Here is a 27,857-nt window from a genome sequence, read left to right on the forward strand (position 1 = left end):
GGGGCTACACCTGCTCAGTTCTACCACCTCCACTCCCCTCAAGGATCCCTGCCTTGAGACAGGCTCAGAAGCCTGGCTTGTGGGGCCCAGGTCCAGTCAAGATCTCATCAGTCCCTTAGAACTCCTCCAAGTTGGGTGGGCCAGGGGCAGCTCAGGCGGTCAGTTCCTTTCATAACCATCCTCACCACCTGACATGAGGCTGTAAATTCCTCCTCTCCCCGGTTTGAAGGTTCAGGAGGGCAGAAACGCCAACTGCCTTGTTCATTACCTACATCTGACAGTGTCTCACACACAACTCAGTAAATATCTGCTGGGGCTTCCCTGCTAGCTCAGTGGTTAAGAATCTGCCTACCAATGCAGGAGGCACAGGTTAGATCCCTGATCCAGGAAGATCCCACATGCCGCGGGGCAAGTAAGCCAGTGCACCACAACTGTCGAGCCTGTGCTCTAGAGCCCGGGAGCTGCAACCACTGAGCCCACTTGCCGCAACTACTGAAGCCTGAGTGCCCTTGAGCCCAGACTCTGCAAGAAGAAAAGCCACTGCATGGAGAAGCCTGAGCACCATAAGTGGAGATTGGCCCCCATTCTCTGCAACTAGAGAAAAGCTGGTCCAGCAACAAAGACTCAGGACAACCAAAAATAAAAAAGTAAATACTATAAATTTTTTAAAAAATACCCGCTGAATAAATGGGTGAATTGAAGAATAGGTAAGTGGGGTGTCAATGCCCAAGCCAGGGGGTCAGGTCTGGGGGGCAGGGGCTGCTCCCAGTGCAGCCCAGTCTGGGGGATCCAGTGTCAAGATCTCGCAGCACTACCCACTGCCACTTACCCTCTTCTCTGGGTCCAAGAAGATCTTGGTGTAAAAGAGCTGGTCGCTGTCGCTGTCCTGGCCTTCCCACTCTGCCACCAGTTTGCTGAGGTTGGGGGCATAACCAATGAAGCCTGGGGGTGGGGGACATATAGACAGACACTCAGCTTCTGGCCTCTGAGTCAGGGGCCTCCTCCCAGCCTTCCCTCTCACCCACCTTTCACTTCTTTATTCATAAGCCCTGCCTCCTCTCAGAAGCCCTCCTGGATTGAGGAGAGGTACTGTCTATAGGCTGCAAACAGCCTATCTGTTAATGCCACTTGGTGACAAGTTCCCACTGAGCCCAGAGAGAAAAATCACTGTTGTCCATTAAGCTGCACCAGCTCAGGTCCTGGGCAGCGCACAGGTGGGGAATGAATGAGTTAGACTGAAGCCCAGGAGTACAGGGCTGGTGGGGCATAGGTTTGGAGCCCCTTTTTGACAGTTATCCAGGAAACTTGACCCAGAGAGGGGCAGAGGCTGAGCCGAGGTCACACAGTGCAGGAGGGGATAGAGGGGAAAACCCACATAGCTCCTTAGCTACTGTGCAGACTGGTGGGAGGGGAAGACAGAAAGAAGGTGTGCAGCCAGGAAAGGGCCCTGCCCCCGAGGACACCTCTACCCCCGGGCCAGGGCCAGGCCATCTGGGCTGCGCTAACTATCTCAGCCAATAGGGAAACAAGGTTGCTGGCGCGGATCCCCCCTCTGTGGCTGGACAGGGGAATCCAGAATAAAATATGGGTTTTTTTCTCCGTGCAAGGGGAAGTCACTGAGCAATATGTGTGGACTCGCATCTGTGCTGAGAATGGGCTGGAAGGGGAGAGGCTAGAGGCTGGCAGAGCAGTCAGGAGACTACTGCCCATGCCAGCAGCCCAGAGAGGCGGTGGCCAGGGGTGTGGACATGAGAGGGCAGACTCCAGAGATCTCTCGGAGTGGGAGTGGTGTGACCCGCTGAAGGTAAGGTGGGGGAGGGGAGGGAGGAATTGGGGGTGACTCCCTGTTTTGTCCTGTGCAGATCAGGGGGGCTATTGAATGAGATAAGCAAGACTGCAGTGGAGCTGATTTAAAGGTTAAAAACTCAGGAGTTCTTCCGAGGACACACTGCATTCAGCAGCTTGTGATAGCCGTGTGGGATGTCGAGCCAAGGGGTCCTCCCCAAGGCAGTGGATGGACCTCTCTGGAGCCTGCCCCATCTGCCACATACCGCGCACCCGGGGTCCTCACCTCCAGAGCCCAGGAACCTCTTGCCATCGGACACCACCGGATACTTGGCCTCCAGCCTGCGGTCCGGGTAGATGAGCTCCTCGGCCGAGAAAACCACCTGGCTCCTGGCCTGCCGGAACTTCTTCAGGAGCTCTCGGGGCCCCGAGGCAAACACCACATCGTAGCTGCGGCCAGAGCCGGGAGAAGATGAAGCAGGGTGGGGAGGAGACAGGGTTGGTGGGGGAGCAGGGGCTCAGGAGGGCACAGGCAGGAGCAGCCCAGGCTTCCCTGGTGGCTCAGATGGTAAAGAATCTGCCTGCAGTGCAGGAGTCCCAGGTTCGATCCCTGGGTCAGGAAGATCCCCTGGAGAAGGGAATGGCTACCCACTCCAGGATCTTTGCCTGGAAAATCCCATGGACAGAGGAGCCTGGTGGGCTACAGGCCACGGGGTTGCAAAGAGTCGAACACGACTGAGTGTCTAACACTTTGCTCCTCTCACGCCTGCCCTGGGCCACATCTAGTAAATAGATCAGCTCTGTTACCTTTGACCCTGCCCATCAAGTTTCCACCCCCTCCCTGGGCAGAGACATGGTCCCCATAATCTGTGACCATTTCACACTCAAAGCACAGCTCAGTGGGCTTCCCTGGTGGCTCAGTGGGAAGGAATCCACCTGCTAATGCAGGAGACACAGGTTCAATCCCTGGTCCGGGAAGATCCCACATGCCGCAGAGCAACTAAGTCCACGTGCCACAACGATTGAGCCTGTGCTCTAGAGCCCAGGAGCCGAAACTCCTGAGCCCAAAGAGAACACTGAGCCCCGTACACCACAACTACTGAAGCCCGAGAGCCCTAGAGCCCATGCTCAGCAACAAGAGAAGCCACCGTAATGAGAAGCCCCGTGAAATGCAACTAGGGAGCAGCCCTGGCTCACCACAACTAGAGAAAAGCCTGCAAACAACAATGAAGACCCAGTGCAACCAAAAACAAATATATAAATTATATGCATTAAAAGAAGCATAGCTCACCATACCTGGGCAGGTCCCCCCACCCATCTTTTCACCAAGAGTGGAAATGGGTCTTTTCTGGGGCGCATAGACCCCTTAGAACTGTAGGCAATCCTAGCTACAGCAATCCCCACCTCATCCCTGATGTCCCGGCAGGGCCTCATTCTAGAATATTCTTCTACCTCTCAGCTGCCTACCTGTCTGTGAAGAGAATGACCAGGTTCTCCTTGTCGGCGTGCTTCTCCAGGGCTTTCTTCAGCAACCGGACCTTCAGCCCTCCGCCTGCTGACATCGCCTCCCCAGGCCAGTCCTCCCCCAGCCCCAGCGCCTGCAGAGACAGGCCCCTTAACATGGGCTTTTGCTAAAGAGAAACTTGGCCAGCTCAATTTCCAGCCCCACCTGGGCATCTGACAGACAGAGCATCTTGACTTCTACCTGTCCAGCACCTCCCCTTGGCTGTCTCTGCCCCCACCCAGGGAGCCCCTTACCTGGATCTTGTAGTTGAAGAACTGAGCTGAGCGCTTAAAGCGTCGGAACCCCTCGGTCTCCTTCGTGGCCACGGTGAGGACCAAAAGGTTGTCTAGGGACAGAGAAGGGAACAGAGGATGAAGAGAGGTGACGTCAGGAGTGGGTAACTTTGCCTAAAGGGATGTGTCAAATCCCACAGGATGTATCTTCACATCAACCCATCACAGACAAGGGCCCAGGGCCCAGAGAGGAAGGGGCACACCTAAGACCACTCGGCAAGTTAATGTCAGGGCTGAGACGTGACCTGGGTCTCCGTCCATCTGGAACTGACCAACATGGCATGAAGCTCCCAGAGCAGAGGTGTCTGCACCTCGCACTGCGGGACTGGGTCTCTGGATTTAGGGGCAGAGGCAAGGATTCGCTCTGAATGTTGAACACTAGGAGGACCTCTCTGGCCAATGTCAGACATCAGCCTGGGAAGAACCTCCACTCTCCATGCCTGCACTCAGGGCAGACATTGCTGATTGATCTCAACACATTTTTGTGTTGAGCCTCACTTGGCCTTGGATTCTCCCAACACCGTGAGAACCAAGAAGAGCTGGCCTGCAGTAGACATTCACTTGAAATCCTGGCCTTTGGCCAAGTGGCTATGCTACCTTTAAAAAAAAAAAAAAACTTCTAAAAATTTTGTATTAGAGTATAACCAATTATCCTGGAATAGGAAATGGCACCCCATTCCAGTATTCTTGCCTGGAAAATTCCATGGGCAGAGGAGCCTGGCAAGCTACAGGCCATGGGGCCACAAAAAGTCAGGCGTGACTGAGCACATAATTGATTAACAATGTTGTGATAGTTTCAGATGGACAGCAAAGGGACTCAGCCGTACATATCCATTCTCCACCAGACTCCTCTCCCCCAGGCTGCCGCAGAACACTGAACAGAGTTCCCTGTGCTGTACAGTGGGTCCTTGCTTGCTATCCGTTTTAAATAGAGCAGCGGGTATACGTCCATACCAAACTCCCTATCCCTTCCTCCCATCCTTACCCCCAGCAACTATAAGTTCTTCTCTAAGTCTGTGAGTCTCTTTCTGAAGTAAGTCGGATGGAGAAGGAAAAATATTCTACGGCATTCCTTATATGTGGAATCTAAAAAGTGATATAAATGAGCTTACTTATGCTACCTTTTTAACAAGGAACCACTCTGGACTCTGCAGGGTGACTTTCTCTCTACAACAGCACCTGCTGGAAACACCCACATGCCATCTCTGGGAGCCCTGGACAAACCATTCCCAGACCATACTTTGAGACTGCATTCTCTGGGAAGTAAAGGCTCTGGGAGTTCCCTGGTGTACTAGTGGTTACGAGTCTGGGCCTTCACTGCTGAGGCCCAGGTTGAATCTCTGGTTGGGGAAAACAAACAAACAAACAAACAAACAACTCTGTAGCTGGCTTGGATAGGCTCCTGGCTCTTTTCCTTACCAACTGTGTGACCCTGGGCAAGTCCTTAACCTTCTGAGCTGCAGTTCCCCTTGTAAAACAGGGGTAATAACAGTACCTGCTTCCCTGGGCTGCTAGACTAATTAAATGAGATCAGTCTCCGGTGGTTCAGACAGTAAAGAATCCACCTACAATACAGGAGACCTGGGTTCAATCCCTGGATTGCAAAGATCCCCTGGAGAAAGGAATGGCTACCCACTCCAGTATTCTTGACTGGAGAATTCTTCATGGACGGAGGAGCCTGGCGGGCCACAGTCCATGGGGACCCAAAGAGTCAGACATGACTGCGCAACCAACGCTTTCACTTTTTTCACTTTCTGTGCTCAGTCATGAGGACTTTTTTCACTTTCACACGCTCAGTCATGTCTGACTCTTTGCGACCCCATGGACTGCAGCCCAGGCCCCACTGTCCATAGGGATTCTCCAAGCAAGAATACTAGAGTGGGTTACCATGCCCTCCTCCAGGGGATCTTTCCACCCCAGGGATCAAATCCACGTCTCCCGCATTGCAGGTGGATTCTTTACCATCTGAGCCACCAGGGAAGCCCATTTCACTTCCAGGCCTGGAAAATCCTTGTTGAAATGCTGGCACACACTAAGAGCTATTCTTGGTGCTGATCACTGAGAGGCAAACGCCTTGCCCTAGCATTCAGGGCCCCTGCCCACTGGCCTCTGACATCCTCATTCCCTCCACCAAGCAGGCCCTGCTCCTCACCTTGCTGGGCACCTCCCTCCTGCCAGGGCTTTCTCTCTCTGCCCTTTCTCTAACCTTCCTCCCGGTCTCAGGGCCAGTGACATTTCTTCCCTACCTCCACCTCTATGAAGCCTTCTTGGATTTCTCTTGACCTCTCTCCTGCTCTCAGAGGCAGGCCTCCATCATTTGCGGCACTCATCGATTCACTGGGTGAGTCTTGTTTCTCTGGACTCCAGGACTTAGCACTTCTATGGCCACTCCAAGTGGCCAGGCCAGCACAGGTAGGTCAGGCCCCCCCACCCTGACCTCCCCAAGAAGTCAGGAGGAGCCTGGGCTAAAAGAACAAAGGGGCAAAGCCGGCTGAGCCCCCTGCTCTGGGATCAGGCTGCTGGTCCCAGAGCAGGGGGTTGGCGCCAGGCAGCCCGGCCAAGATTGGCAAGAATCCACTGAGGGTGGGTCTGGAGACTTGGGGCCGAAACGGGTGGATTCACTAGGCAGGTGTGGAGAGGGGAGGCCTCACCATCTGATCCTGGGGTCCAGGGAAGAGGGGTGTGGCTCACACTCAGGGGAAGGACTCCCCTCAACTCCTGTCTGGATGGTTAATTCTGCCCCCAGGCAAGGAGAGCCAAAGCCTCAGCTCTGAGGCCTTCTGGTCGACAGCAGGGACTGCTGGGGACAGGAAGAGTGTCACATTTCATGGATGGAAAAAGCCAGTGTGTGCATCTATGTGAGATGCTGGATTCTCTACTGGCAAGGGCTCCTGAAGTCAGGCGGCAGGAGGCGGGGCCGGGGGAAGACTCAGACACAGTAACCTGCCCAAGGCAGCACGATGATGTGGACGCAGACATCTGGCTCTAAAGGCCCCTCTCTTAACTCTGCATGCCCTGCTCAGGCCTGGATTGTGGCCAGGCGTCTGTCTCCATCTAAAGAGACGGTCCAGCCAGGCCCTCCCCGTATGCCCCCTTCCACCTGCCCAGCCTGTCTCTGCTCAGTTTTCCTCGTCAGGGTCTTGCAAGGGGACCTTACAAATCCTATATTCCTTGGGCAACACAATGTCCACTCTCCTGGCCACAATCACCTAGTACAGGAGGTCCCAAACCTGCCTGCATAGTAGCATCACAAAGGAGGTTGTGAAATCCACACTCCTGGGTCCCAGGAGCAGCAATCTGAGATGGAGCCAGGAGGCTGGATTGCATTCTTCCTCCACTTCCCTGGTGATTTCTGATGTCAGCCACGTTTAGAAACCTCCGGCCCCACCCATCCCTGGTCTTCTGACTCTAGGCTCCAAAGTAGGGCCTGGGAGGCTGATGTTCAGTCGCTCAGTCATGTCCGACTTTCTGTGACCCCATGGACTGCAGCATGCCAGGATTCTCTCTCCTTTACCATTTCCCAGAGTTTGCTCAAACTCTTGTCCATTGAATCAGTGATGCCATCCAACCATCTCATCCTCTGTCATCCCCTTCTCCTCTTGCCTTCAATCTTTCCCAGCATCAGGGTCTTTTCTAATGAGTTGGCTCTTCACATCAGGTAGCCAAGTATAGGAGTTTTAGCCTCAGCATCAGTCCTTCCAATGAATATTTAGGGTTGATTTCCTTTAGGATTGACTGGATAGGACCACCCATCCCCTGGTCCTCTGACTCTAGGCTCCCGTGCAGGGGCTTGGGAGGTGGTTCACAGCAAGAGAACTCAAGGCAGGCTCCTGCCCTAAGGGACCCTGGCACCAGCTCTCAACATCCCCATGAAACTGCCTTGATGAATCCAACCGGCACCCTATTCTTTTGTCCTGCCTGCAAAACTCGCTCCTTCCCCAGACCACCTCCAGGAAGCCCTCCTCAATCTCATCCCCTTATCCATCAGTCCTCAGCTGGAGAAGTCTCAGTGTGCCCAGCAAGTGCAGTACCAGTACAAACCTGCTCGTCCTCCCTTTGTCATGGTGAGCCCAATGTGTCTATTTCCTTGGTGCCCCACCCACTCCCCAAGGCTGGGACTGAGTGTGACTTGGGCCTGATGTGCAGAGTGTGGCCTTCGGAGCCCTGTGGGGAGTGACTAGTAGGCACGAGCACCAGCTGAGCCTTGACTTGATGCCATGCACTGCCTGAGGCATGTGACGTCTGTTATCAAACTTAACCATCAACATCTTAAGCAGGGACTATTCTGGTGGTCCAGTGGTTAAGAATCCTCCTGCCAATGCTGGGGACACAGGTTTGATCCTGGTCTGGGAAGATCTCACATGCTGCAAGGCAACTAAGCCTGTGCGCGAGAACTACTGAGCCTGCACTCCAGGGCCTGTGCTCCACGACGAGAGAAGCCACCGCAAGGAGAAGCCCACTTGCCACAACTACAGAAAAGCCTACAGGCAGCCATGAAGACCCAGCACAGCCAATTAAATAATTTTTTAAAAAACCATCCTATGTGATAGGTGATATTTCTACTCTCCTTCTATAGGTGAAGAAACTGAGGCACAGAGAAGCTTCATAACCTGCCCAAGGTCACAGAACCTTGAAGTACAGGACAGGACAGGAATGAGCTGGAATCCCACACGTCCATGCCCTTCACCTCCCTGTCCAAGATCCTGGAATGCTGGGAATCCCAGCTGCCAGCTGAATCCAGCCTTTCCAGCAGCCTTCTCTCAGGCCTCCCCAGTGTGGGCACCCAGCTCCAGTCACGCGGTAAGGTCTCTTCCCAACTCATCACGCAGCCAGAGCTCTGGGCAGCCCACAGGGTAACAACATGGAGGATTCGCCTTCCATGAACACCAGGGACCCGCCCACCTTCTTGCTGTCTGGTCTAGCCAGCTGCCACAGGCTGAGGCCAAGACCCACGTGAGGCCGGCCATCCAGGGCTCTTGGTCCCCTTGACCTGCTGCTCCAAGTCCAGCAGTGGTTTCCCTGGAGAGATGATGACCCATGATCCAGGGTCAGCAGAGATAAACCAGACAGCAGAGCGGAGTGGCAAACTGCGAAAGACAGATTGCTGGGAGAGTAACTTAGCCTCTCTGTGCCTCTGTTTTCCTATCTGCAAAATGGGAGTAGTAACAATAGTATCAGGGAATTCCTTGGCAGTCTAGCAATGGTTAGAACTCTTCGCTTTCACTGCTGAAGGTCCAAGTTCAATCCCTGGTCACAGAACTAAGATCTTGCAAGTGGTACAGTGCAGCCAGAAAAAGAAAAAAACACCTTCCTCCAGAGACTCTTGTGAGGATTGAATGAGCTTGGCTGGGGAGTCCCAGGAGTTTTTGTCATAGGGAACCTCCCCTTACAGAGGGAGCTGTGCTGGGGGGACCAGGATGGAGGGGAGCTGCTTTTCTGAGAGCAAGAATGACCAGAAAGACTGAGCCAGGGGCCTGCAGGAGTACAGACATCTCTCTGGGATCCCAAGAGAAGGCTGAGGATTCAGGCCAGTTCAGCTGTGCTCCGTGGTATGCCAACTCCTCGCCCCAAGCAATGCCAGCCCAGGCAAGGGGGCAGACAGTCTGTGTGTCTTAGATTCAAGGCGTGGTCAGGACAAGCCTGGTCTGCTCCCTAGGGAGGTGGAAATGAATGAAAACTCCTCCCCCATCCCCAACGCCCACCTGAGGCTGGAACGGAAGCAGAGCCGGGAGATGGGGATTCCCAGGGCCAGAGCCAATCCTGCCTCTCCCCAGGGGTTTGGCCTCCCACTCACACCCTTAGGTCTCCTCAGACTCCCCCCTCCCAACACACACACACACCAACCAGCTGGGTCTGCCTCCTTCTCCATTTCCCACTGTTCCACAGCAGGACTTGAAGCTCCCACCCAAGCCTAGCTGGTAATTCTGGAGCCTCAGATCTCAGCGACTTCAGGGATCGGGCTGGTCCTCCCTTCTCTGTGGCCAGATGAAGGCCTGCAGGGAAAGGCGTGAGCCTGGGGAGAAAGGAGAGGGAAAAAAGGCAGAAAGGACAGGGCTGCCTTTGGGGACTCTCCCGGTCCCTCAGCTCTGTGCAAATTTGCTTGTTTGGATCCTGCTTTATTGAAGGCCTTTTTTGGTCCCCCCCATCAGTCCGGGGGCTCCCCCAGGAGGGGCCAATTTCTCTTCCCTCAGGCACAGAAGGGCGCAGAGGGCTCTGTCTCCCCTGCCAGATTGGGTGTCCACTGTGGTGAGGAGCTCTGTGTCTTCCCCCCTCAGACTGGGAGCACCTTGAAAGTGAGAACCATCCATCTTTCCCTCCCTGTGTCGAATCCTTGGGTGTTCGAAGGGTGGACAAGCTCTTGAGAGAATCTCCACCCTACCACCCAAGCCCAAAACAGCAAGTTCCTGGCCCCACTTCAGGCCTCGCTGGACCCCCGAGGGACATCTGGCCCAGTGCATGCGCCTGCCCCATGGAACTTTCCTCTGCAGCTGCACCATCCTGGCCACCTGGTGCTGGGCTGGGCGTCCCCGCCCAGCCAGGGGAAGGAAGGAGCTGGCCTCGACAGGAGGCCAGTATGCAGCCTGAGCAAGGCCTAGAGAAAAAACTTCCATCCTCCGCTGTCTTCTTAGCCAGCAGACTGAGGGGTCTCAACCAGCTGGGTCTGGGAGAGCTGGAGAGACTCTTCAAAGCGGCATATCCCGACAAGGACACCCCTCTAGCCAAAGGTAGAGGTCAGCAGGAACGAGCAGAAGGTCTGAGTTGCAGTCAGTGATGCCACCTCCAACCAGCTGTGGCAACCTGAGACCAGGGGTCTAACCTTTTAGGGAACTCAGTCTTCCCAACTGCAAAATGGGCCCAATGATTACTTACACTATCAAAAAGGTCTGAATGGAGCAAGGGAAGCACAGGGCAGCCACTTGAGAGCGGCCTGATATTAGCCACATGTCTGGGGACCTGCTTATCTACCAGGTGCTTTACCTGGATTATCTCAGCAACACCTAGAATCCTGCACACTCTGTGGAGGCTGCCTTGCACCTACTCTTCCCCCTCTCATCTCCTCCTGGGGATCAGGGGCACCTGCAGCCTTGTCCTCAATTTGGTCTCTCCAACTCACCCCCCCCCCCCAGGCTTCATCATAGGTGGTTGGGGTTTCCCTCCTGGGATGGTCTGAAGTGGAGGGAGCCTACATCAGTAGAAGCAGAAGGAAGAGAGACTCTGGGGGAAAAAAGGCCAACAATTAGACCCCGGCCACAGGCCCTTTGCACATACCACCAGCCCAGCCCTGTGCTTAGCACCGCCCTCACCGGATTTTTTGATGGGTCTTTCTGTCCTGCGGGGTACTCCAGAAAGTAGCACTGGGCCCAAGAAAGAAAATGCCTTGATGGCCTGGGCATTGAGCTGAACCCTCACCAACAGGGCTCAACCCATGGAATCCCTGTTCGAGCTCTGGGACTGAGGTATGTCCACTCCTGTTTTGCAGGCTAGTAACACCAAGCTTCATGGAGATGAAGCAACTGCTTCACCATGGGAGACATGCGGCCCTGGGTAGAACCTGACACAAAGGAAGTATTCAAGAAATGGTGGTTCCCACCCCTTCTCCTGGCCCAAGTCTGCTAAACTACCATCCTGTGTTCGCAGGTTCTCTAAGAGGGTGGACCAAGAACAGGGATGATGGAGGCTGTGGCCAGTCTGGCTCTGCTTCGCCGGGCTTGCCTCCACAGCCTTCAGCGTCTTCCTGGGGGCTCTCAGATGCTCACTGGGCAGGCGGTCCAGGTAGAGCTGAGGAGGAGCATAGCACCCACTTGGGATGGTGGGACACCTTGAAATCCAATCTGCCTTGGGGATGTAGAAGGAGCATGAGACCCAGAATCCAGCAGATCTGAGACCTACCACTCCAAGGCTGGACCTCCCTGGGCAGTCACTGCACCTGTCTGGGCCCCAGTCTCCTCATGTGCAACCCAAAGAGAGTTAAGACTCACCTTGCAGGGGCAGACCAGACCACAGAGGACAGAGGCAAGTACCAACGGTTCTGACATTTGAGCCACCCCTTCCACCCCTGACCCTGCCCAGGGGCCCCTCACTGCATGGTTGTGAGTCCTAGGTGTGAATCCAGGTTCCAAAGTCCACAAGCAGAATGACCTTGGGCAAGTGACTCAACTCTAGAGTAAACTCTGGGTAAACTCAACTCAGTTTACCCAGCTGGAAAATGGGAATAATAGAAGGATGGGCTTCAGCTTGGCATCGGCTTAACTGACGTCTGAGCCGTGGCCAGTGCTCCATACGTGGTAGCTACTGTTATTATTATGAGTGCTATTATTATTTGACCCTCGAGTACTGAACGGGACTGCGGTCATTCTTCCCCTCCAGGGGCATGAAAGTGGGAACCGCAACCCTAAGAGAAGAAGTGACTTGTCCAAGTCACCAGCGAGTCAGAGGACCAGCAGCCTGAACCCAAAAACCCTCCGAAGCCTACGACTTCCCTACAGACCGCTTACGGAGGCAGCCCCTAGACCAGCCCTCCTGCCCCCATCCTCCCGCTCCAGCCCCTAATGCCTTCCTCCCGCACCACCCCCCAGCCCCCGCCCGGAGCCCTCACCCTCCGGCTTGGCGTCACCCTTCGTTTCAGCTAGGAGCAGCCAGCCCAGCGCGGCCAGGAGCAGCAGGAGCCGCATGGTTGGGGTCTGGGAACGTCCGGCCGGTCCAGTGGCGCTCGCAGGCTGGAAACTTCGCGATGGGGTAGGCGATCCCGCTGCCACGCACTGGGCCCGCCCCGGGGGCGGTGTCGCGCCGCGCGGCCTGGGGGCAGGGTTTCCTGCAGACTAACCCATACCCGCTGCCTCTCCGAGTCCAGGCAGCTCCCTGAGGCCTGTCCCCGCGCCTCCCGGGTCCTTCCGCCGCCGTCCTGCTCCTTCTCTTCTCCCGGGGCTTCATTCCGACCGGGAAAAGGAGGCGAGACGGGGCGAGGCAACAGTTTCTATACCCAGGACACTGCGCCAAGCCTTGATGGTAACGATCAATATAAGCCTCGGTTTCCACGCTTGAAAAGTCGGGTTTACGATGGCCGCTATGCATTGGATCTTGCACGAGTTAGTGACGTTATCAGCGGGGCACTTAGAACAGCTCCGTGATAAGCTCTCAGTACATCTCAGCCCTTCAGATTTCATTAGTCCTGTTCAAAGCGAAAGTGGGCGTGAGGGTCTGAGCCTGGAGTAGGCGAGGCCGGCAGGAATGTGTTCAGAGGCACCCACACCCTTGCGAACCCTCCTGGCTGCTGGACGGACATGTAGAAAGCGCATCACCGACCCACAATAAGGGCTCACTTAACTCTGCCTGTTTGTCTCTGGGAGGTAAAGGGAACCTCTAAGCCTAGAATGGTCTTGTCCCTGAGGTCATTGTTGAATGAATGAATGAATGAAATTGTTTAGGGTCTTTCACAGAAGTGAGTGCTTCAAGCATGTGGGACTGCTTCAGCATGAGGAATACACCACTGATAGAATGTCATGAGGGGAAAGCAGTATATACACTATGGCCCCACTCAGTAAAAATATATCCTTACAGATATGATGCTAAAAGAAAATGGCAGCCAAACGTTTACTGTCGTAATTTCCAGCTCTAGGAAATGTGTATGTTAGCAGCGGGAACATGTGTATGTTATTCCCAGGCAGTTTTTATTTTCTTTTTTATATTTTTTATTGTTTTTAGAATCATTTTACAATGAATATATACTATTTGTACAATCCAAACAAAGTCAACACATTATTTATTTATGTATGTATGTATTTGACCACGTCAGGTCTTAGCTGCAGCACATGGGATCTTCAACGATCATCCCTGAATCACTCACTTTAGTTTCAGCATGCGCACTCTCTTTGTGGCCTGTGGGGTCTAGTTCCCCAACCAGGAATCGAACCTGGTCGCCTTCATTGGGAGCTCTGTCTTAGCAACTGGACTACCAGGGAATCCCACATGTTCTTTTAGAAAGTAGGTACAGTCCCTGGGAAACTGGGAGATCATCTCATTGTACGGAGATTCACTTATGGTAAAGATGATAAAAGTGAGGGCCAGGGGCCCCCACAGCAAGCTCAAGGTCGAAAGGCAAGTGAAGGGAGGCATGTGTGCCAACCAGGTCCTCTGCCAGCCAAATAGGACCTGGGACCCATGGCGGGGAGTTTCTGCAGCTGGGGACAGGACTTGATGCCAGGATCCACCGGATGTTTTTTGAATTCAGGAGGATGCAGGCTGAAATTCCAGCTCCTTCGAGGAGGAAATGGAAGGATAAGCAGAGGGGAAGAGAAGGAGCATGTGTTGACTGGCTCAGTTTTCAAAGCTCTGGCTCATGCCCCGTTCCCCAGAGCCCTGCCACTTGGGCAGCAGTATTGCCCCTGTTTGTGAAATGAGGAAACCAGAGCTCAGAGAAGTGGAACAACTTGCTCAAAGTCACACAGCTGACGTGGGATCACAGAAAGGGAGGCAACTTTTCTCTAACTTCCCTTTTGCTTGGGCCCAAGAAGAATCTCGATGATGGTGATGTACTCTGGACAGAAAAAAATCCTAGGGCAGTGGGGTTCCCAGAGTTATTGCAAATCAGTAGGGGAAATCAATCTTGGAGGCTGGTGGCCTCCCTTGGAGAAAGGATCACCCTGGTGAAGCCTACCCCACCTCCCCAATTTCGATATCCATTCTTCTCTCCCCCCAACCCCCTTCACTAAATTGCTGAAACTTGAACTCTGTCCAAGCTTCATCGGAAAGGAAGGCCTGTCTCTTTAAGCAGCCAGGGGTGGCAGCAGCCCAGATGTTACTCCCGTACGTGCTGCACGTGTTGTGCACATTTAAAGGAACAGGACTCTGCTTTTTTGGGAAGGTACAGAAAGGATAGCTGGGCTAGAGGGCGGTGGTCTGGTGCCACAAGAGGCTTTTCTCCCTTTCATTCTCTGCTTTTATCCATTTTTATCATTTCTTTTGTTGACCCGAGGAGGTGTGATAGTCTCAGTGAACAGCTACATTCTCTGTGTTACCAGCCGATTCTCAGCCTCTGCCCCCTTTACAGCCATCAGCTGGTCCCACTGGTACCTACTCCTTTTAATAATAATAATAATAATAATAAATAGTAATAGAATTTCCAAGCTGTTGCTTTAAATGAAAAAAGTAACATGCAAGTAATATGCTAAGTCCCACTGGCTTCCACTCCCTTTAATAATAATAATAGAATTTCCAAGCTGTTTTCTTAAATGAAAAAAGTAATATGCAAGTGTATATCATATGCTATAATTTCTGTGAAGGAAAAAATATAGATCTCTGTCTATATATTTGTTAGTGAATAGAGTTTCTGGAAGGAATGGCAACCCACTCCAGTGTTCTTGCCTGGAGAATCTCAGGGACGGGGGAGCCTGATGGGCTGCCGTCTATGGGGTTGCTCAGAGTCAGACACGACTGAAGCGACTTAGCAGCAGCAGCAGAGTTTCTGGAAAAGTATCCAAGGAACTAGAAGCAGTGGTTCCACCTAGAAAGAGGAACTAACTAGCTGGAGCTCCCGGAAAGAGGAAGACTTAATGTCCATGCATTTTGTATATTTTGAATTTTGTATCATGTACGTGTGTTTTCTGTTTCCTAGCAAAAAAAAAAAAGTGTTATTTTTTGAGCCAGTGAGTGTGTGTGTGTATTAGTCAATCAGTTGTGTTTGACTCTTTGCAACCCTGTGAACTGTAGCCCTTCCAGCCTCCTCCGTCCATGGGATTCTCCAGGCAAGAATATTGGAGTGAGTTGCCATGCCACTCCCAGAGGATCTTCCGCAATCCAGGGATCATACCCGCGTCTCCTGCATCACAGGCAGATTCTTTACTACTGAGCCACTGGGGAACATATTTTAAGCCAGGCAATATTCTAAATGTTTAACTTGTTTGTCCAGCTTAAGTCTCAGACCAATCCAGAGTTGTCTTATGATCCCGATTTTATGGATGGAGAAACCGAGGCCCAAGGAAGTTAGTTGACTTGCTAGCAAGGGGCAAGGCCAAGATTCAAAACCCAGGTAGCCTCATGCCAGGGTCCTCACTCTTTTTTTTTTAATTTACTTTTGACCGCGCTGGGTCTTTGTTGCTGCACGCTGGCTTTCTCTAGTTGAGGCAAGAGGGGGCTACTCTTTGTTGTGGTCCATGGGCTTCTCATTGCAGTGACTTCTTTTGTTGTGGAGCATGGGCTCCAGAGCCTTGGACTTCAGTAGTTGTGACTCACTGGCTTCATTGCTCCGAAGTATGTAGGATCTTCTGGACCAGGGATTGAACCCATCTTTCTTGCACTGGCCAGTAGATTCTTAACCACTGGACCATCAGGGAAGTCCAAGGTCCTTTCTCCTGACCTTCTTTGTTGTGGCTATATTGCTGACCCTGTGATTCCTTTCCCTGGGATGTTTGAGAGTGATAAGAAGTTAAGAGGCAGGGGGTGGGAGGGGGGTGGGGGGGTGGGGGTGCTTCCCTGGTTGCTCAGTGGTAAAGAATTCACCTGCCAATGCAGGAGATGAGGATTCCATCCCTGAGTGGGGAAGATTCTCTGGAGGAAATGGCAACCCACTCCAGTATTCTTGCCTGGGAAACCACATGGATAGAGGAGCCTGGCAGGCTACAGTCCATGGGGTCGCAAAGAGTCGAGCTGGATATGACTTAGCGACTAAACAACAATAATTACAACAAGGGAGTTAAGAGCACCAACAATGACCCTTCTCTTTGATGTAGAAATCTACTTCCAGAAATTGCTCCCCCAGAAACAATCTCAAAAGTAGACCAACCTATATGTCTATCACACAGATGTTTGTAATAGCAAAAACAATTACATGGGTTTACATGAACTGTGTACTTGCACCTTGCTTGCTTTGCTTGTATTAGCTTATTCATTCCTCAGAAATCTGAGAGGCAGTTTCTCTGGTCATCCCCATTTTACAGGTGGGATCAAGCTTGGTTTAGTCCTTTGCTCTCGTTTCACTGTCCCTCCCAAGTATTTCTGCCTTGCTGAGTTGGTTGGATGGATTCTCTCTCTCTAACTGTAGGTTCCAGATTACTGCACATTCATGAAGCTGTCCTGTGGGGCTTGTGAAATCCTTGTGGGAGTTAAGAATTCTGTGTATATGTTTTAATAATGATCTTAAAAAAGTAAAAAGGTGAGCATACTGAAGGATCACCTGGAGAGACGCCTTCTCTTAGGGTGCTGGCCCTAGAACTCAGCAAACACATCTGTGTCTGCACACAGCTCACAAGGAGCCACCTCAAATGACCATATAATTTTCAACAACTGGGAAGCACACTGTCTGACTTTGGAATGTCCTGAAACTAAAACGGAAACAATCGTCCCATTGTCTGCTCCTGTGCTGATTGAATTTTTTCCCCCAGAAACAAAATTTCTCTTCTGCATTGATAATTCACGATTGAAAAGCATTTTCAAAGCATGCAGCTTTAGTGTTTTATGTTATTTAATAAGTTAAAACTCACAGCTGACATCAAGATGATGACTTAGGGGCCTTTCCTGGTGGTCCAGTGGTTAAGAATTCCCTGGCAGCTCAGACAGTAATGCAGTGCAGGAGACCAGGGTTCCATCCTTGGATCGGGAAGATCCCCTAGAGAAGAGAATGGGAACCCACTCCAGTATTCTTGCCTGAAGAATTCCCTAGAGAGGCCTGATGGGCTACAGTTATGGACTCACAGTCATACAGTACTGAGCCACTATCACTTTCATTTTCTTTTCCAATGGAGGGCACGTGGGTTCGATCCCTGGTCTGGGAAAATTCCACATGCCTTGGGCAGTTAAGCCCTCTAGAGAGGCCGCATGCTGACACGTGCCAAATAAATAAATAATTGGAAGTTACTTATCTAAAAGAAAAAGATGACTTGGTATGGTAGAGAAATGGAGTGGTTTGTGGAACTGGTTTGTGTCTCATATACTGTACATGCAGCCAGACTGGTCTGGAAAAGTGTCAACAAAATATATCCTAGGAAATCTGATTGACAGTGGTTACTTTCTTTTCTTTTTCTTTCTTTTTTTTTGGGGGGGGGGTACTATTCTGCAATGTTGTTAAGTATTTTTGCAGTGAGGATCATTTTTACAGAAAAGTTTTAAAATTATTTTTAAAAAATCTTAGGGCTGTTGAATCCATCAGTAGCAGATGGGGCCCAACACGTGTTAGGTTTGGCTAGCGCAGTGGCTTTTTTTTTTTTTCCATGAGCTGGAAGCTTCCAGTCTTCCACAGAACCCTATCAGGCTCTTTCTGGACTCTTTCTCGGACTTGGCAGAATTGAAGAACCCGTGGCCCATCGCCCGGCGGCGCCCGCCCCTTCCTCGCTGGGGCCCCGCCTCCTGTAGGGCCCGCTCTCTCCCCTTCCTCCACCCGCCTCTTTTCCATTTGTCGCAAAAGATTCGGCGGCGCTTGACGGCCGGTGTTGTTTGACGGCCGGAGGGAACCGAGGAGGAGGAAGCCGCTGTGGTGGCTGCCGCGGCGCCTGCGACTGGAGCCCGGGTGGGCGCTGCGGTCCGGGCCCTGGAGTGAGGCGCGGGCGGCCGGGCCAGTGGGCTGGGCGGCGGGCCCGGCGGCCGACCCCGCGCCGCGCCCGCGCCTGGCGGCCCGATGTGGCTGCAGCAGCGGCTTAAGGGGCTGCCGGGACTGCTGTCGAGCAGCTGGGCCCGCCGCCTACTCTGCCTGCTCGGCCTCCTGGTGCTGCTCTTCTGGTTCGCAGGCTCTGGGGCGCGGCGGGCGGCGGGCGGCCTGCAGCTGCTGCCCTGGCCCCACGGCGAGCCGGGCGCTGCCGAGCCCTCTGCCTGTCTGGAGGCGGCCACCCACGCCTGGCGCAGCCTGCGGGAGCGGGGCGAGGCTGTGCCCCTGGGCCCTGGAGTGCCGTCTCTGGTGGCCAACGGCTTTCTGGCCCTGGACGTGGTCGCCAACCGGCTGTGGGTGACCCTTGGGGAGCGGGAGCCCGCCGTGGCGCCGGACTTCGTGCCCTTCGTGCAGCTGCGGCCGCTGAGCGCGCTCCCTGAAGCTGGGGAGTCAGTGTTGCTTCTGCGGGAAGGGCTGCTGCGGCGAGTACGTTGCTTGCAGCTGGGGACCTCGGGTCCCGGCCCTGCGGCCGCCGGCCCGGGCCCCGCCTCGGCCTCCGGCCTGCTTACGGGATCCGGCCGAGACTGCGTGCTGCTGCAGGAGGACTTTCTCGCTCACCGGGGCCGACCCCACGTCTATCTGCAGCGCATCCAGCTCAACAACCCCACGGATCGCGTGGCCGCGCTGCAGACTGTGGGGCCCACTGCCGGCCCGGCCCCCAGGGCCTTCACCAGCACCCTGGAGAAGGTCGGAGACCATCAGTTCCTCCTCTACTCTGGCCGGTCCCCGCCTGTTCCCACGGGGCTGGTGCACCTGGTGGTGGTGGCCGCCAAGAAGTTAGTGGACCGTCTCCAGGTGGCTCCCAGGACGCAGCTGGATGAGACTGTGCTGTGGGTGGTGCACGTTTCCGGCCCTCTTAACCCCCAGGTGCTCAAAAGCAAAGCAGCCAAGGAGCTCAAGGTGCTCCAGGACTTGGCCCGGAAGGAAATGCTGGAGCTCTTGGAGATGCCAGCATCTGAGCTGCTCCAGGATCACCAGCGCCTCTGGGCTCAGCTCTTCAGTCCAGGTGAGGTCCGGCTTTGTCCGCCCTCCACTCCTTGTAGCAGGGTGAGCACAGCCCACCCTGGGGATGCCCCTGCAAAGTCAGCAGAGCTGACATTGCAGGAGGGTCCTGGGGTGGCTCATACTTGGGCTTGGCATTGGGTCTGGGGCTGACTCTCTTGCTCCACCACTTACTATCTGCGTGACCTTGAACCAGTCGCTGACTCTCTCTTGGCCTGTATTCAAAAATAATAGTAATGCCTACCTCAGAAGACATTTAGCAGAGTCTTATGAGAGAAGTGCGTAAAGGGCAGGTGTTATTGTTATTTGTACTTGTAGATGAAGCCTGGTTTGAGCAGAGTGGTTTGGGGGTTGGGGGGAGGATCAGTTGGTAAAGGATAAATGAAGAGCCTGGCCTGTCCCCAGATTCTTTCCTCAGTTCCCCATAGTTTCAGCTGGTGACAGGCGTGGGCCTCTTTTTTAAAAAAAAAATTACTTATTTTTTGGCTGAGCCAGGTCCTTGTTGCAGCATGCAGTTTTCTCCAGTTGTGGCTTGTGGGCTCCAGAGCCCATGGGCTTAGTTGCTACGTGGCATGTGGAATCTTAGTTCCCCAGCCAGGGATCAGACTCTTGTACCCTGCATTGGAAGGTGGATTCTTAACTGCCGGACCACCAGGGAAGTCCCTGGTGCACATTTTTAAGGGTCCACTGGCTGCTGTCTCAGGGTATAGACAGTAAGAGGGGGCGGGGCTGCAGTAGAGTGTGGAGACCAGGTGAGAGGAGGGTGGCTGGGACCACAGCCGTGACTGTGGAGGCCGAGGTGGATGACTCTGATACTTTCGGAGCTGGAGCCACTGGGGCTTTCAGTGGACTGGCAGTGGAGAGTGAGAACTTGAGGGTGACTGCTGAGTTTATGGGGAGGGTTCCAGTAGGTGTCTGGAGATGATTTAAGGAAGGATTAGTCGGGGACTGAATTCAAACCTTGTCAGGTTCAAAATGCCTGTCAGACATCCAGGTAGAGACACCACATGTGCGGTTAGCTGTCTGAGGCTAGTGTTCATACAAATCTGGGAGCTCTTCTGATAAGATGTTGTTTGAGGCTACGAGCCCAGGAGAGAGAAGCAGCCCACAACCGGCCAGGGCATAGGTGACCGTTCTGGAGACAGGGGACTGGTCTTTTGACTTGACGTCATAGGCTTGGCTAAGTCGGTGTTCTTCTGGGCTCTGGCAGGAGCCCCACTGGCAGGTTTCAGGCCCTCAGGGCTCCACGTGGTCCTGTGAGGAAGCCAGGCAGGATAATGTTCCCCCGAACCTAGGGATACTGGAACTGCTGTTTTTATCCCTAAGGACAAAAACTTCACGTCCGCTGCTCTTGTTGTTATTGTTGCTGTTAATATTTATTTGGCTACACCAGGTCTTGGTTGCCGTACTTAGAATCTTTGATCTTTGTTGTAGCATGCGGGTTCTTTATTTGCAGCACACACTGAGCTGCAGCATATGGGAACTAGTTCCCCAGCCAGGGATCAAACCCTTGTTCCCTGCATTGGGAGCACGGAGTCTTAGCCACTGGACCACCAGGGGAGTCCCCGACTCTGCTGCTCTTGATCTTTGTTTCATAACCTCAGCCTCCCAGCTGTGTTGGTCCTCCTTAACATGCAACCTCTATGGCATGACAGGTGTGGAAATGAAGAAGATCACTGATGCCCACACTCCATCTGGCCTGACCGTGAACCTGACGCTGTACTACATGCTGTCCTGCTCCCCAGCCCCGCTGCTCAGCCCCGACCTGAGCCATAGGGAGCGGGACCAGATGGAGTCGACGCTCAACTATGAAGATCACTGCTTCAGTGGCCACGCCACCATGCACGCTGAGAACCTCTGGCCAGGCCGCCTGTCCTCCGTCCAGCAGATCTTGCAGCTCTGGGACCTGTGGAGGCTGACCCTGCAGAAGCGCGGCTGCAAGGGGCTGGTGCGGGCGGGCGCCCCCGGCATCCTTCAGGGCATGGTGCTCAGCTTCGGCGGCCTGCAGTTCACCGAGAACCACCTCCAGTTCCAAGCCGACCCTGATGTGCTGCACAACAGCTACGCCCTCCACGGCATCCGCTATAAGAACGACCACATCAACCTGGCTGTGCTTGCGGACGCTGAGGGCAAGCCGTACCTGCACGTGTCTGTAGAGTCCCGAGGCCAGCTCGTCAAGATCTACGCCTGCGAAGCGGGCTGCCTGGACGAGCCTGTGGAGCTGACCTCGGCGCCCCAGGGCCACACCTTCTCGGTCATGGTGACGCAGCCCATCACGCCGCTGCTCTACATCTCCACCGACCTCACGCACCTCCAAGACCTGCGGCACACGCTGCACCTCAAGGCCATCCTGGCCCACGACGAGCACATGGCCCAGCAGGACCCGGGGCTGCCCTTCCTCTTCTGGTTCAGCGTGGCCTCCCTCATCACCCTCTTCCACCTTTTCCTCTTCAAGCTCATCTACAATGAGTACTGTGGGCCTGGCGCCAAGCCCTTCTTCAGGAATAAGGTAGAAAGCCCCTGTGTCTCCAGCACCCAGGGCGCCAGCCTTGTATTCTGTCCCAAGTCTAGGACAGGGTGAGGCTGGGGGAGTGGGGGGGGGGGTATCCTTTTTTTTTTTTTTTTTAGTTTATTTTTAATTGGAGGGTAATTGCTTTACAACATTGGGTTGGTTTCTGCCATACAGCAACATAAATCAGCCATAGGTATACATATGTCCCCTCCCTCTTGAACCTCCCTCCCATGAAGTGTCTTTTTAAGCTAGTGTCCTCTGTCCTCATCACAGAGGGGAGCAGGTATGCTTTGAGAGGACATTTAAAAGTACCTTCTTAGAGGAGCCCATTGGAAGGGCAGCTGTGGAATCCAGGCGTGCGTAGATATGTCTGCTGGCCTCCCAGGGATGTGGGCAGTCCTGTCACCCCATCCTAAATCTCAACAGTTAAAAATACGTGCCACAAACCCCTAGATGGACCTGAAGCCTCTACCTAAACCGCTGATGAGACCCTCACCCTCACCCCCACCGCTGAGAGCCTGTTTACCGAGTTCAGAGGTCAGTCCCTTGCGGTGAGCCAGCCTCAGGCAGTCGTCTCATCAGCCAGGACAAGATCATTTCCCTCCTGTTTCGTGAAACATCATTGCTCCCAGGAAGACATGGTTTGGGCCATGGTGGCTGTCGGACTCTCATCGAAACATATCTTGGAGTTCAGGATGGGTGTCCCAGGGGGAGGCCGCCTGCCATTCCTCTCATTAGGTTGTAGTGGGGTGGAGGGTAGGTGGAGGGTACATTTAACTCCAGGTCTGTGCTCCCAGTGGCTTCTGGTTCAGAGAAGGAAGTAGCACTTGACCTAAAGGGGTGGGAGGAGGGTCAGAGGCAGGTCTGAACTTGTCAAGCGTGAGGAACATAGAAGTCAGATCAAAGGCAAATGTGCATATGGCCTTCCCGGGTGTCTGTCACGGGCTGCATTGCATTGCGTGGGTCTGGCAGCCTCAGTGAAGCAGGTGGGCAGGCTGCTTCTCCCTGCTGGGTGGTGGACTTCTCTGCTGTTAATCTGGCCTAGCCCCATCCACCCATGGTTCCTACCTGATCAGGGGGACAGGCCAGGCAGTCTTCTCAGATCTTGCCCAGTGACTTCCCACCCCTGAAGCCAGGCCTGGCCAGAGCAGAGCCTGTGAACTCGCTGCACCCGCCTAAGGAGACACCCAGGCCCCAAGTCCAGGATGGCTGTAGCCTGTCTCTGGGCTGGGCGCCATCATCCCAGCCGGCTGTGAGCCAGGGTGGGATGCCAGCAGGGTGTTCCCATCACCTGCTTCCCTCGAGATTGCTGTAGCTGTCCCCTGGGGTTGGCATGCGCAGTAACGTCCTGTCTTGTTGGTTGAACAGGAAGATCCCAGTGTCTGAATGACGTCAGTCCTGCTTTCAGTCGCCACTTGCACAAGATGCCCAGCACTGAAAGTCCTGCTGCTGCGAACAAGGGATCCTGTGAAAGCACCCAGCCTTTTGTGCCTTGTTGGGGGACACCAGTGACTCAGAAGTGCGTGTGGATGTTCAGGAGTTTGCATCGGGGAGGGGAGGGGAGGGGCCGATGGACTTTTTGTAAGCTTTTGATTCAATAAAATGAAATTGTATGGAAAATACTTGAAATTGAACTCACTCCTTCCACGTTCCCCCTTTCTTCTATCCCAGGAAATAGACCCTCTTTTGAAAAGACTTGTCTAGGAAAAAATGTGTTCTTTTCCTAATTTAATGTGCTCTTTTCTTGAATGAGTTTTTATTAATAATTTATTGTTGAGATTTGCCGGATGGCTTTTGCATCCACTCTTGGGTAGTGAATCTTGGTGGTGATTTCCGGGAGGTCTGGAGCCCCGTAGGCTGCCTGTGTGGAGGGGCGGGTCTCCGTCACCCTCGAGTTTGCACATCGTGTCCTTACCATGAGCCTGTGGAGACCGTGGTTTTGTACCTCTGGGCCTTAGGGGAGGTGTTTAACTTTCCAGTGACTGTTGATTGTTGGGTTTTGGAATACCAAAGCTTTTTTTTTTGTCGTTCTGTTTTTAAATAAATCTCTTTCAAACTTCCATGAGCGGTTTGTGTGTGGTTAAAACCTCTGGAGACGTCAGACCTTCCTCAGTCACCAGACTTGGGGAGAATCCGCGGCACAAGGCCCTGCCGTGGTGACAGTGCTCTTTTCCCACGTCCTCTCCCCTTCAGAAGAGCCCCTCAGAGCATGTGGATGTGGCCTCTGCCACCCTCCTCAGGGTTTGCTGCCTGTCCTGGCAGAGGGGCTGCTCGAGGAGCGTCACCGAGGTCCCTCCCTGCTGTGGTGCCGCACCCCCAGCCTGCCCTGAAGAGCCTGGAGTTGCCTGCCCTGGTCTTGCTGCCCGTAGGACTGCTGCTGCTATTCACTCAGTTGTGTCCAACTCTGCAGCTCCATGGACTGTAGCCTACCAGGCTCCTCTGTGGGATTTCCCAGGCAAGAATACTGGAGCAGGTTACCATTTCCTACTCCAGGGGATCTTTCCGACCCAGGGATCAAACCCAAGTCTCCTGCATTGGGAGGTGGGTTCTTTACCGCTGAGCCACCTGGGACGCAGGCCGCCTGCCAGTTCTGGAAGCTAAGGTCTGAATCCTTTGTGGGGAGAATGGAGCAAAGGGGCCGTGCTGAGCATGGCAGTCCACCTTGGGGACCATCACCCTGTTTCCTAGGTGTGTGTTTTGAGCAGCTTGACTCAGCTGGTTTCGGTGCCAAGGTCCCAAAGGTCTGGCCCCCAGCAGGCAGCTGGGAGAGAAAAAAAAAAAACAAGTGCCTCAGGTTCTTCTACGAGTGAAAGTGAAGTCGCTCAGTCGTGTCCAACTCTTTGCGACCCCGTGGACTGTAGGCCACCAGGCTCCTGCGTCCATGGGATTTCCCAGGCAAGAATACTGGAGTGGGTTGCCATTGAGTAGCCCTGGTTTACCAGGTGCTTCAGTCCTGAGTACCATCCTTTCCTGCTCTCAGGGTGCAGAGCATTGAATGCCTCCCAACTCCAGCCAGGGGACCCTTGGCTGGCGGGGGGCGAGGTAGACTGCAGTTCACAGAGTGACGTGGCCTCTAGTCACTGCATTAAACTGGAAGCCACTTGGCCACAGAAGCAGTGCTTCATGGCTCCCATTCCTCCTGTTTAACTTGCAGCAAGGCACGGTGTGGGCTCCTGTACATGTCAAAATGAGCCTACGTACCTGTGCCTGGAAAAAACTGACCTAGCAAGTTTAATTTCAGTAGACAAGTATCTGATTTATAGGTCTCATTGAAGTGAGGACGTGTGTTAGGTATTTTACATCAACACAGCCTCATGTGGGGAGGAGGTTGCTGAGGGCTAAGGTGCCAATTTAGGAGATAAGGAAATGACCTCCGAATAGTTTGCTCAGGACTTCCCTGGTGGTCCAGTGGTTAAGAATCCACCTGCCAGGGTTTTTCTGGTGGCTCAGTGGGAAAGAATGTCCTGGCCAATGCAGGACCCAGGGGTTTGATTCCCAGTCCAGGAAGATCTCACATGCTGTGGAGCAGCTAAGCCTGTGCGCCACAACTACTGAAGCCTGTGTGCCCTAGAGCCCGTGTTCTGCAATGAGAAGCCACCGTGATGAGATGCCCCCACTCGCTGCAACTAGAGAAAAGCCCGTGCAGCATCCAAGACCCAGAGTAGCCAAAATAATACAATTTAAAAAGAAGCTATCTGCCAACGTAGGGGACATGGGTTCCATCCCTGGTCTGGGAAGTTTCCACATGCCACAGGGCAACTAAACCCCTGTGCCACAACTGGGTCTGCGCTCTAGAGCCCAAGCTCCACAACAAAAGACTGCAACTAGAGAAAGACCCAGTACAGCAACGAAGACCTAGCCCAGCACAACCAAAAGTAAATAAAACTTAAAAATATAATTTGCTCAAGGCCGCACAGCTCAAGCAGGGATGTAAGCTGGGGCTCGCTGTTGGCCCAGCCTCTCTCAGCCCCTACACCCCATCTCTCCCTTCGAATTCCTCTGATGGCTCCTGTGGGATGGAGTGGGGTAATGCATTTTTTGCCATGAGCCTCTACAGTGCCTCCAGTTTGGCCTCAGTTGGGAGCAGGCCATCTATAACCCTAGTGGGTCTGCCTCCCATGGTCCAGTAACGCACCGGAGCTTTCTTCTTGGGCTGGACACACAGAGTTCAGTTCAGTCGCTCAGTCGTGTCCGACTCTGCGACTCCATGGACTGCAGCATGCCAGGCTTCCCTGTCCATCACCAACTCCAGAGCTTGCTCAAAGTCATGTCCATCAAATCGGTGATGCCATCCAAAGAGGCCAGGTCAAGTTGCTTTTCAGGGGCAGACACTTGGTATGGAAAATGTTGTCACATACTATCCAGCACTTCCCAGCAGCTAAAAGTTTGGCTTGGAAAGGTATTAACTCCCTGAAGACCGACAGGCTCCTCAGCATCTCATGCCCCAGCTCGCGTCCTCGAAGGCTACTTTTCACTCCTGCCATGGTTGCAGCCACCGGCTCTTTCCCGGGGTGGGTTCCTGGCAGCAGCTGGCCTCAGCTTCTCTCTGACCTCAGGAAGCTGTTGTGCGCTCAGCATGTGTGTAGCCTCGAAGCAGGCCAAGGGTAACACTGCTCAGGGCAGCCCTTCTCCCATGGGAGTTGGAGCCAGTGCTCCCTCCACCATCATTCTGAGACCTCCTAAACTGCTTCTCAGATGGGATCAGGCCCCTGCTGCCCACTGCTGCTGCTGCTGCTAAGTCGCTTCAGTCGTGTCCGACTCCGTGCGACCCCATAGACGGCAGCCCGCCAGGCTCCCCTGTCCCTAGGATTCTCCAGGCAAGAACACTGGAGTGGGTTGCCATGTCCTTCTGCAATGCATGAAAATGAAAAGTGAAAGTGAAGTCGCTCCGTCGTGTCTGACTCTTAGCGACCCCATGGACTGCAGCCTTCCAGGCTCTTCCATCCATGGGATTTTCCAGGCAAGAGTACTGGAGTGGGGTGCCATTGCCTTCTCCACAGTGGTGGGGAATTCAGGAAGATGCCCTTGATTTGCTTTTGCTTCCCCATTTTACCCCCTCCCAGTCTCCCTCTGCTGTCCCCTGGGAGCTCTTCCTAGATCAGCTGCCTTCACATGAGTTTTGCTTCAGTAAGACACTGATCATGAGGTCCATGATTAGCATCCATGATTAGCTCTGGACAATTTTTCCAAGGGGAAGTTGAATTCTCCTGTGAGTGCTGTTATGGACTGAGTGTTGGGGATCCCCAAATTCATATGTTGAAACCTAACCCCCCACGTGATGAAGTTTGGAGGAGGAGCCTTTGGGAGGTGAGTAGGTAATGAGGATGGAGCCCTCATGAACAGGATTAGTGCCCTTATAATAGAGACCCAGAGAGCTCTCCCGTCCTCTTCCTGTTGAGTGAGGGCGCAGAGAGAAGACAACTATCTCCAGCCCAGAAGAGGCTCTCATCAGATCCTGATCATGCCAGCACCCTGATCTCAGACTTTCAGCTCCCAGAACTGTGAGAAATAGGTTTCTGTTGTTTATGAACCACCCAGTCTGTGGTATTCTGCCACAGGAGCCCAAATGGACTAAGACAAGCATATTCTTCCAGTGGGGAAATGCAACTTTTCAAGGTGACAATAAGCCAATACAAACATTCATAGGGTCTTAGATTTAAAAAATTCTTAGAGTTATTTTTGCTTAAGAGTCTGTAACCTGGCTTCAAGAGACCTGTGAATCCCTAGAATTGCAAAATGTATGTATGTATGTATATATATATATATACATATATATGCATATATTTTCTTTTTTTTTTCACAAGGAGAGTTCCTGTAGCTTCCCTCAGATTCTTGAAAGGATTCCTGACCTTTTAAAAAAAGCCTTTAAGAACAAATACTCTGCACTTTGGGGTCTTGTTTTCAGCTCCCCACCAACCTCAAGAAGCAGCAGTGGTCTGACCTGCCATCTCCTTAGGGGTCTGGTGATTGGGCTGATCACCCCACTTGCTGAGGGAACTGGCCACCTTGCAGAAAGGAGGCTTATCTCAGCAGGCAGGTGGTGGTTGCGTGTGGGGCCCTAAATGGGAAACCTTAAAAAAGATGGGTTAGCTTTGCGGTTGGAAACTAAGATGGCACCTGGCGGAAGAG

At 53.4% G+C, this 27,857-nt stretch overlaps 2 protein-coding genes across 2 annotated transcripts in view; one reads left to right on the forward strand and one right to left on the reverse strand.

Moving 5' to 3' along the window:
- The window catches only part of PLOD1 (procollagen-lysine,2-oxoglutarate 5-dioxygenase 1), a 29,645-nt gene extending 17,344 nt beyond the window's left edge, over nucleotides 1-12,301 (reverse strand). The window contains exons 1-5 of the mRNA XM_027975631.3: nucleotides 12,179-12,301; nucleotides 3,544-3,635; nucleotides 3,253-3,383; nucleotides 2,072-2,235; nucleotides 830-942 (exon numbers count right to left, since the gene is read on the reverse strand). Coding sequence (XP_027831432.1) covers nucleotides 830-942; nucleotides 2,072-2,235; nucleotides 3,253-3,383; nucleotides 3,544-3,635; nucleotides 12,179-12,254 — 576 coding nt within the window. The 5' untranslated portion in view covers nucleotides 12,255-12,301. The remainder of the gene's footprint in view (nucleotides 1-829; nucleotides 943-2,071; nucleotides 2,236-3,252; nucleotides 3,384-3,543; nucleotides 3,636-12,178) is intronic.
- Nucleotides 12,302-18,001: 5,700 nt separating this feature from the next.
- Nucleotides 18,002-23,788, forward strand: KIAA2013 (KIAA2013 ortholog). The gene is made up of 3 exons (XM_042257240.1): nucleotides 18,002-19,220; nucleotides 20,872-21,725; nucleotides 23,097-23,788. The coding sequence occupies exons 1-3, from the start codon at nucleotides 18,188-18,190 to the stop codon at nucleotides 23,112-23,114; spliced, it is 1,905 nt and encodes a 634-aa protein (XP_042113174.1). The 5' UTR covers nucleotides 18,002-18,187; the 3' UTR covers nucleotides 23,115-23,788.
- The last annotated feature ends 4,069 nt before the right edge of the window (nucleotides 23,789-27,857 follow it).

Source organism: Ovis aries, chromosome 12 (assembly GCF_016772045.2).
Source record: "Ovis aries strain OAR_USU_Benz2616 breed Rambouillet chromosome 12, ARS-UI_Ramb_v3.0, whole genome shotgun sequence".
Lineage (NCBI taxonomy): Eukaryota > Metazoa > Chordata > Mammalia > Artiodactyla > Bovidae > Ovis > Ovis aries.